Source organism: Onychostruthus taczanowskii, unplaced genomic scaffold, assembly GCF_017590055.1.
Source record: "Onychostruthus taczanowskii isolate IOZ18803 unplaced genomic scaffold, ASM1759005v1 scaffold46, whole genome shotgun sequence".
Lineage (NCBI taxonomy): Eukaryota > Metazoa > Chordata > Aves > Passeriformes > Passeridae > Onychostruthus > Onychostruthus taczanowskii.
Genome location: NW_024502125.1, coordinates 5,500,078 through 5,510,213, shown reverse-complemented (window position 1 = coordinate 5,510,213; position 10,136 = coordinate 5,500,078). Strand labels below are relative to the sequence as shown.

General features: G+C 33.5%; 1 protein-coding gene across 2 annotated transcripts in view; it reads right to left on the bottom strand.

Moving 5' to 3' along the window:
• Positions 1-10,136, bottom strand: part of AP3B1 (adaptor related protein complex 3 subunit beta 1) — a 154,336-nt gene that overhangs the window by 11,631 nt on the left and 132,569 nt on the right. For both annotated transcript variants that reach the window (XM_041414674.1, XM_041414675.1), the window contains exons 25-26: positions 7,305-7,402; positions 1,926-2,064 (exon numbers count right to left, since the gene is read on the bottom strand). In XM_041414674.1, coding sequence (XP_041270608.1) covers positions 1,926-2,064; positions 7,305-7,402 — 237 coding nt within the window. The remainder of the gene's footprint in view (positions 1-1,925; positions 2,065-7,304; positions 7,403-10,136) is intronic.

Sequence of the window (10,136 nt, the reverse complement as noted above, 5' to 3'; positions counted from 1 at the left end):
TATATATATATATATATATATATATAAACTATTTTGGTAATTTTTTTCAGTATTTTGGAAGGATTAATTATCTAATATCTATCTCAAATATTCATTCATATGAATCTAGGATTTATTTTAATGATGAATCATTACTGTTTTAAAGATTAACAGCTTTTTCACAGTATCAATTAGGTAATGTTCCTGCTCAGTAAAATCCACGTGGAATTATGACCACATAACATCTGTGAACTCCATTTACTTATGGCGAAGAAAAAAAAGGACCGTTTTCTAAATGCTTATCAACTGCTGGGCATTTCTCATAGGCCACTTAGATTGTTATAAACTATTTGTTTTGCTTGATGGATTATTCTATAGTCTATTCCATAACTGTTCTGGCAGACTAAAAACATTGTCATTTGAATCTAAAAAATCAAAGATTATTTCAGGATGTTCTGAAGCACTCTGAATACTTCAGCTTGTCCCAAACATGCCTTTAAGCACTGTCTCTGAAGGAGTGTACCCAACAGTAAGTGCATCTTCAATATATTTACTGTTGGTTATAGACTCTGTTGTAGAAAACTTCCTTTAAAAGAAACCAAAAGAGCAAAAGGAAACACCATCAAATTAGAAACTTATCTACAACCAGGAAACATGTGGCTAAGCTAGGAGCTAGGCTATTATTTTAGGGAGCCTTTTTGAGACTCAGTCAACAAAACAATCCATGCCTATGCGATAAGTCTCATGTGATAGATAGGGTAAAGATGGAGTGCACCTGTAGGCAGCAGACACTTCAGTCTCTCTTGATTGACACTCTCACCTAGTCTTTGAATTGATGTTGAGAACACAGGCTATACAGATCCCTCAGGGACGCAACAAATGAGGACTCTTTCATGGAGGATCAGGTGTCAACAGTGACAATCATTTCAGTGCAATTGCACTAGCTGTGCCATGTTTTTATGGTGAAACAGAATTTTATCATTAACCGTATCAAATACATAGGAAAATCCAGCTGGGTTAATGTTAATGCAATGCACTACAACTGCCCAGCAATGCAAAAGAGACTACATCCAACAATATCAGGTTATTAATCTTGTGTAGGCTACAGAATTCTCACCCTTTCAAACAGCCATCTCAGTCAGCAAAATTTCAAAGAAAAGAACTGTTGTTTTCTTTAAAAGAAGATACTTTGCTTTTATTGAATAGCAAAATTCAAGGGACTAGAGATAATTCAGAATTTAGTGAACAGTTTTAGTAGATGGTAAGAGCAATGTATTTGTTTTCTTATTTCAAGACCAGGTTAACCTGTTTGTTCCTGCCACAAGTGAGAAGCCAAACAGATTCACAGGACTAAATATTTTGAGTCAATCACATTACAAACTGTCATTAATCAATAACTGCATCAATTCCACTGACATTCTGTATTGTAGCATTTGGATGAAATGGATTAATCTACAAGTAAAAACTGGAAATTTTACAGGGCCAATGACTTTCTTGGCTGATAATTGTTTTTGTTTGCAGATATATATATAGGAAAGTAAAAAACTAATGTAGGAAAACAAGTTGCTCCTCACAGATGATAAAACTGGAGCAGGCTTTACTATGGGAAACAGAAACACAAGTTAAGAAATCCCCAAAAACCTTCTTGAAAGTACTGTGCTCTAAAAGGCTACCTCTTCCCTTTGAAACAAAACAAGGGATGGACAATTTCTTCTAACTGTGCACAGAAAAGTCTAGAATTCGATATACATTCAATTAATGAGCTGCAGAGTACTTAGTCCCAAGTTACTATTTGCTTGGTATTATATATTTCAGTATAATTTGGTACCTTCTTCCTTAGAGGTACAGGTAATAAAATTTTCCCTAATATTATCAAATCTTGATGAATTTTGAACTAACAAATTAATATTAAAAGATGTTCTACTTTAAATAACATACAATCTTACCTGTGTATGTTATCTTGACCAGAAGGGACTACACCCAGGTTTGCTGCTTTCACTACTCTCTCAATTATTACAAGTCTAGTAGAGTTCTGTGGAGCAACAGCTATTGTAGTAGATGTCTCATTCATTCCTGTCAGCATTCCTGAAACATTAAGTATTTCATTATGAATACACTAAGGTTTGCTCACTTATTAAGCACTAAACCAAAATAGTAGACATCTAAACAAAACAAAAAAAAAAAGCATAAAAAGTTACATCATTTATTGAGAAAACAATTTCAAAAGAACTCAAATAATTATCTTACTTTAATGTCTTACATGCAATGACCTATTATCAGAAACAAATTAATAATAGCTGAACAATGACATGTGTGATACTAATGCAACTGTGAAACCAAGGTAGTTTTTTTCTCATAAATAGCTTAATTTAAAAGAAGAATGTAAATGCAGAAATTAAATATTAAGTAAGACTGATTTGGAAAGGTTCAGCTTAAGTAAGAACATATACAAAGATCCTTTATAATCTTTCAATCATACATTTAATTATAATTCCATATCCAATTGCTAAAAATGATCTTTAAATTCAGATAGTAGTAATTGGTTCAATTTAGTTATTTAAGAGAAAGTCAGCACATTAGAAACTGGTAAATTCAGTTAGTATACAGCCCTCTGAAATATCAAAATAAACTATTTGAGTAAAATTATTTGAATATCACTACAAAATGTAACAGAAATATAAAGATTGTATCCAAACATATGATGAAGAAAAAGTAAAGAAGGCTATGATATTCAAGGACATTTTAACAAAATTCACGCTTTTCTATCAATATCCATTGTTTAGAAGAATGATTTGTTGGATGCTCATGTTGATTAAAACACAACAATAACTACAACTTAACACTGTGAGTGCCTTTTTACAGTATGTTCAGAAGCTGAAAATGCAGCCAAACAAAGGAGCACGGTACTTCAGGCAAAAATATGAAGCATCTGAAGCAACACTAACAATGAAAACAACGTAAAGGTCTCAAAAGGCCAATATTTTAGGGCTGCACATACAGTTTTAACCCAGAGGAAACAGTGGTACCAAGATGCTTAATAAGAACAATTAAAACAATAAATCCACCATTCTAATGCCCTGGAATGTGCTGCTGTCACAGAATAAGAAATATGAAAGTAAAAATGGAATAGCTGATGAGTAAATAGTAAGATATTTTGAAAGAGAACAACAATCGGCATACAACTTTTATAACAACCAGATTTATCTTGAGTAGAACATTCTATTTCAAATTGTTTAACTATTAGGCAAAAGCTTTACAAACTACATACACAGACTAAAACTGCTTTTAAGCAGAGCACGGGGACTGACATAACACTGCTGAGAGATATGTGTACTTATTTAGGATTTAAACCTTCTCCATTAAGCTCTACTGAAGAGCAAATGCTGAATAAATGAATGCAACTATGTTTATGTTAAAAGCCTGTTTCCCGCAGCATGTAATTAAAGGAAATGTTGTACAAAGCCAGTACTTTTGTCAAGCTCCTGTAAATGGAAAGATGGATAGCACTCAGAGAAGTGAATGCATTGCTTCATATTTAACCTTAACACTCTTGTCATTAATGGTTTGTCTAACTTGTTCTATAAAAGACAAGGTACTGCTCCATTGAAGTAAAATTAAAAAAATCAACTAAACCATGCTTTTCAGAACAGAAGATTCATTATCGTCGACTAATGTATTGGCATAAAGCAAAGTAACATCCTATCAAGTAAGGCACACATTCAATCTGCTTTTTCACCCCCCTTTATTTTTAACTCATGCTGTTTTATTGTTATAGGCAATTTGTACCACTCAGCATGACAGTGTAAACTGAATCAAGATTAATTTACATGCAAAAGAACACTTAGGAGAGCAGCGTGGTAAGCAAATGTATTGTCTCGATTGCTGAGGTGGAAAAGAACCTGGAAATAAAAAAGGGTACTCTAATTAAGGAGCATCAAATATGATTGCTTGGGGTAGTCAATGGCCAGAAAATAGTAAATGTCCAACCATTTAAAGAATTAGCATCCTGCTTGTTAGGAAAACAAATTTTATATATACAATTTTAATAAAATTAAGTAACTATCTGTTTACTTAACCAAGTTTAGGTTTTGGGGTTGGTTTGTTTTTTTTTTTAATGTGATTCAGGTATATACTTCTAAAAAAAAGTTGACAAAATTATTTAAAAACATGTCTCTTGAGAGAAAAAAAAACCCCTAAAGTAGTTTTAATTGCCTATTTTAAAAACACCATAATAAAAATTCTGATTAATATCCAGCTATAATAATCACATGACACTTTTAGTATTTCTTGAAACACAAGAATCCAAGAAAACTCTAGCCTGAGCACAAAGCAGCAATTAGTCCGGGTTAGCCACTTGATATGATGAAATAACTGCATGTATTTTAAATAATAAAAGAAGATTAAATTGGAAAAATTGCAGTGATGAGTAACAAGGTATGCTAGCCAGCAAGACCAGTCCTATTCTGGACTGAGGGAAGGAGAGTTTTGCTACTGAATGTTAAAACAGACGAGCTGAAATCTGGACACAGAGCTCCCAACAGTAAATGTTCCCCTCATGCAGAATTCCTGCTATGGCAACTTGACTTTTTATGGGCATGTGATGTAAAACAGGGCATAAAATTCTGAGTCCTGAAGGATCAGAAAAAATACTCAAGCAAAAAAGGTAAAGAGTGTTTAACACTACCATTTTAATCCACTCATTCCAAATTGTCAGTCACAACAACCACTAACTCAGCTGCTTCTCTGGGGAACTACTTCACCAGAGGATTCCGAGCTCAGGAAGGAAGGAAAGGGGAGATGGTGCAGCAAAGCTAAGCATATCATGCACAGCATGTGGATAAAAACAGCTTTTGAGGTTCTGCTACTACCACCAGATAACCTTCACAGCCATGAATATTCAATAACCTGTCTGCTCCTCTCTCTTTATGCCATCAGGAAGAAAATGGACATATACAAATGTAACAGACAATGCAAAACAGCAGAGTGTAATTGAGTAAAGATGTGTAGCAATGAATTGTCTTCTACATAGCAGTATAATACCAGCTATTTTCTCTTTAGCATTCTTATTAGGTTACACATGCAATTTAGATGTGAAAATCCTTAAAACCCATACGTATTTTCATTCTCTCCCTGCATTTCTAATATTCTCCTCACTCCTTCACTATTTTTTACCTATCTGTTTTGGTAACAAATAAAACCAGGCATCTCCAGATACAGAACTTAAAACACATTCAAAACCAACAAAAAAACCCAACCAACCAAACAAACAAAAAAACCAAAAACAAACAAACAAGAAACAACCCAAAAAAAAAAACCCCCCCCCCCCCCAAAAAAAAAAAAAAAAAGAGAAAAAAAAAGAAAAAAAAAAGGAAATAAAAAACGAGAGAAAAAACATGACAAGTCCAAAACAAGTTATATAAATCTGATTCATTTGGAGAATACAGGCAAATTGAAGTTAAACACAAAATAGAAGAGTATATATCAAATTCTAAATTGCCCTGCATTTATTACTGTAATTTGGATTTTTCATTTAGCAAGAACACAAAGTAATTCTTCCATATGCTACTTGTTCCTAAAGCTTAGTAATAAATACTAATGCAAAATGTAGAATTGAGACCTCTGTTACCAAGAATATTCTGATACAGCTGATATCCATAAGAAAAAAGATGGAATAGGAAAGGTTTTTAAACCTGTAGTAAATTTGCCAGCCTGCAAAGTGCTGCATCAAAGAATGAATTCAGGAAGACAGAGCGAGCGATACAGAAATGCCAAGAGACCTTCATGGATTTACAAATACTTCATATAAACAAATTTTCAAATAGCTTTATTCAGAGTAGCCTTTCTGCTCTATTAAACATAGCAAACAGCTGCCAGATTTATTCAGACAAATAATCAACAACCATAGAAGTAAAATGGCAGAAGAAAAAGGAATTTTGGCAACAACTCCACAGAGGACCACAGCTATTCTCCAAGTACACTTCTTCTATGTGCTCATGGTTCTGTATGGCCAGTCAGGAGGAAAAAACGCCCTCAGTCACAGTAAAGCATACAAAAACTCTATCAAAATATCACAAAGCAAGCAAACATAAAAACAGGGAGGGAAGAAGCACAGTAATCTGCCTTCTTTTACTACAACCTCACCTACAATTTTTAGAAGGGAACTGTTTAAAATACATGTACCACAGCCTCGTTCAATCACTCACCTTGGTTTGCTGAGCAGGTATAAAGCAGAGAGGCAGGCTTTAGCCAGCAAAGGGTAAGAACAGCAAATAAGTATCAATTGGTTATGAAAACAAAACACAATCCTAACTTCACTGCAGCCATAAGCTTAACTGCAAATGATCTAGACAGTATTTAAACTACTTTCTTAATAATTCAAAAACACAAAAGCAAGAAATGCTCAAAAGCAATAACTAATAATACATTACATTACTCATTGGTGTTCTTGATTGCTTGATGGATATACTGAGTTTCTGAGCCTTACACAGCAATGAGACAGGATCCCATGGGCATATTCTCATCTCAATGTGAAGAGACATATACATGTAAATCCCCATACATTGAGATATATGAGTAAACACTACTACATTTGAGTGCATCCAAAATGTAACCAGTTATATTTTAAAATATCCAAGAATCATATCCAAATTAAGGACAGCAGTATTGACTATTCAATTTAATATATGCTTAGGTCAAACCTAAGTACAATTTTCTCTAATTATTTTGAATAAAATATACAAGTCACTAAGAGCTCTTATGGGGGGTTATGTCTGGACTAGTATAAGAGACTTAAATTCTTTGAAAACACAGTATTAGTAGAACACAGAAGTATAAAAAACAGTGTTCCAACAAGAGTAGTTTTATACATCAAGTGTTTGAAAGTGAAAATATTAAAACAATCTTCAAAGTAGCTGAGGAACAGGTATATTAACAGTATTGAAAATTAGTATTGGAAAAAAGAATAGTAAACCCCAATGCAATACCAATGTATAAATGGTTCATTTCCTTGAGCTGGCATCACAAGTTTCTGTTTTACTGCTAGAAGGAAAGGCATTCACACTTCATGATGGGAGGCCAAAACTCTTGCAGCTGAAGGACTGTTTTACAGTAAAGGGTGGGCTTTGATCCTCTAAAGACTGCATCATATCATGGCACATCCTTCTCAAGATATTTTTAAACTACTTAAAATTGTCAGAGTGAATACTAACAGTGGCTAACTCAACCACCTACAATTGGAAGCACTTTCTGTGTACTTGGAAATTGAAAGGCATGCAGCCCTCTTCCCATCCAAGTAAATTTACTGAAGCTGCTGAAGTATTTCTCACCTTGCTCCTTCTTAAAATCTTTCTCTGACATAGTGACAGGCAGGAGCAGTTCTCCAACAGGGGGTTGAATGCTAACATTGAAGTGATCATCCTTTGTGCTAGAAAAGAGAAATTACAGAGAATCAACCAAGTGCTTCAACGTAGATTAATAAATATACATATATGTTTCAAATTTTCTATTAAATCATTAAAAAGTGTAAGAACTACCTGTATGATTTCTACCTTATTAATCTGAAAGCTAACTTCTTACATTAGTAAAGCTGATCCATTTTCTCCAGTACAAATGTGATAGGCGTAATCTTGTATTTCTAAAAATGTAACTTTTGCTCAGATCTATGTTTATTTGCAATCTACAAAGCATCACACTCAATCTAAATGCTTGCAAAGGACCAATTATTGTGCATTTCACAAATCCTTTGAGAGAAGTGTCATCCTGTCATCAGCTACAGCTGTCCTAGAAATAGGGGTCAACAAAAAAAATACATAATTTCAGACAAAAGGATGATATTGTCTGGAAAAAAACCCACAAACAAGCCAAACAATAATGGAGAAGCATTTTTGAGAATTTCAGTTTTACAGTATTTGGTATATTTAAACAAAACCACACAACATACTGGTTAATGTAAAAGCATGCTGGAAAACTGCAGAACTTGAGGCCGTTTTTAAACAGCAAAGTTAAAAAATACTATCACTGGGCATACAATACTATTAAATGTTACACATTTCTCCTTAAAAAATAAATATCATACAGTGAACTTCCTCTCCCTATCCATTCAATTCTCTGATTTTCCAACTATTTTGTTTGAGACTTCTTCAAGACTACAGAAACTCAAGATACATTCACCTGCTATGTTTCATTGACTAACTGTACCATAAGGGATTTGCCTAGCAATTCAGGATCAGTACATTCAGTCAGAATATTTGTTAATGCTTTAAAGCCTGAGAAATTTTTAGAAAAGAACACTTTCCTTTTTTTTTTTTTTCCTGGTGTACCACATAGCCAATATATATTGATTGGTGATATGCCTCAGATATCTTACTTAAATATAATGATACAATCATTAGAATGGAAAATGCATTTCATCCATTAACATCCATGTTATTTAAATAAACCTAAAACATATGCTACTGATATTTTATAACTCTGCAACTTCAAAGTTCTGAAACAAGACAGACTGATGGAAAGCAAACACCACTACAGATCAATAGTATAGAGAACATATATGTCTCCCTCCTAAAGATACAAGACAAGCCACCTGGAAACAGAGAAGCATTTTACAGTCCTTCTACTCAAAATTCCAATCCTTATTGTAATTACCCATTTTCAAAAGAAAATGCTTAGGAACTAGTACATTCTTGTTTTCTAGCTTCTGATATAATTATGAGTGCAATCTCAAGTATGGGCGGTTCAAATAAAACAGGACATTTACACTAACATGTTTGAGAACTGAAATTTAGTAAACATACAGGGGAACAATCCCTTCAAACTCCCAGTACTTCCTTCATAAAAAATCATTTATTAAGTGCTGCTTTTAAAAGCTAACAGATTCCAACTTTTTCCCCCCCGTACTACTTTTCCTTCCCATACTACCTTAAATACCAACCGTCTCTAAAGTCATTATTATAATAAAAGAGCAGGGATTGTTTGACTGTCTAGCCTGATTAAGTGCACAGTAAAATAAGCAAGAAGTATTTTTTCTTTTAATTTTTCCTTTGAAAAGTGATTAAGAACTCAATCATCTTAAGAGCTGATGGAAGGGCCTTTAATCAACTGCCTCATTAATTTTTTGCTATTCATACCCACTACTAGGACTATAAGACTAACACTTTCAACAATAACTTCATTGACACTGTTCAACTGATTGTTCAACCAATGTTATGTTTCATATTTAAGCAAGATGTACTCTATGTAATTCAGCATGAAACAGGTAAACCATTTTGTGTGCAATGATTTATGTCCTACATTGACTGGAGAGATGCCATTTGTACATAAACTTGACTTATAACATCAATTATTAGATTGCTTTAATGCTTATAACAATATTTCCACAATAAGAAGGAATAAAAGCATGAGTATAGCTTGGATTTTTTATGTCCATAACGGCTCAAGAGGACCACTTGACACCTCTGCTGTTAACAAACATTCCACTTCCATTTCCTCTAGTGAATAAATAGCTAATATATATTCTTTGATAAAACATGAACTCTTCATAACCTACAAACAGAAATTCTGATTGCTAGTTGTTCTTCAAAACCACTTTGTTCTTAATTTCACTTTAGTCAGCATCTGGTTTACTTTGCATTACTTTAATTCCAGTGTGCTACAGTAAATTTCTTTCTCAGCTACAGAAAACCATCCTTCCTTAGAGGTTCTCTTTATCAGACACTTCACAGATTAAATATACAGCTTTTGTTTATTGATCTGCATCTCTTTTATTACATTTTTATATTAGAGAGCTCATAATATCTAATTTAACAAAATTTACTTCATAATTCCATAGAACCACAATATGAAGGGGCATTAGAAATCACCTGATTCTATCTCCTGCTTAAGCGAGGGTCACCTTAGCTCACTTTGTTCATGGCCTTGTCCATTTGAGCACTGAGTATCTCCAAAGATGGAGATTTCACCAGATGTCTAATGGAGAAATTTGAGAATAAAAGTGAGGCTTGGACTACAACTAATTAACGTCCCCGCAGTGAACTAAATTTCAGTGTATTTAACTTTTCATTTATATTTTCAAGGCCATAATTAATATAAATGATGCTTAAACAAAAAATTACATTAACTTTTAAAAGTCTGCTGGACAACTAGTTCAAGTGGCACTGAAG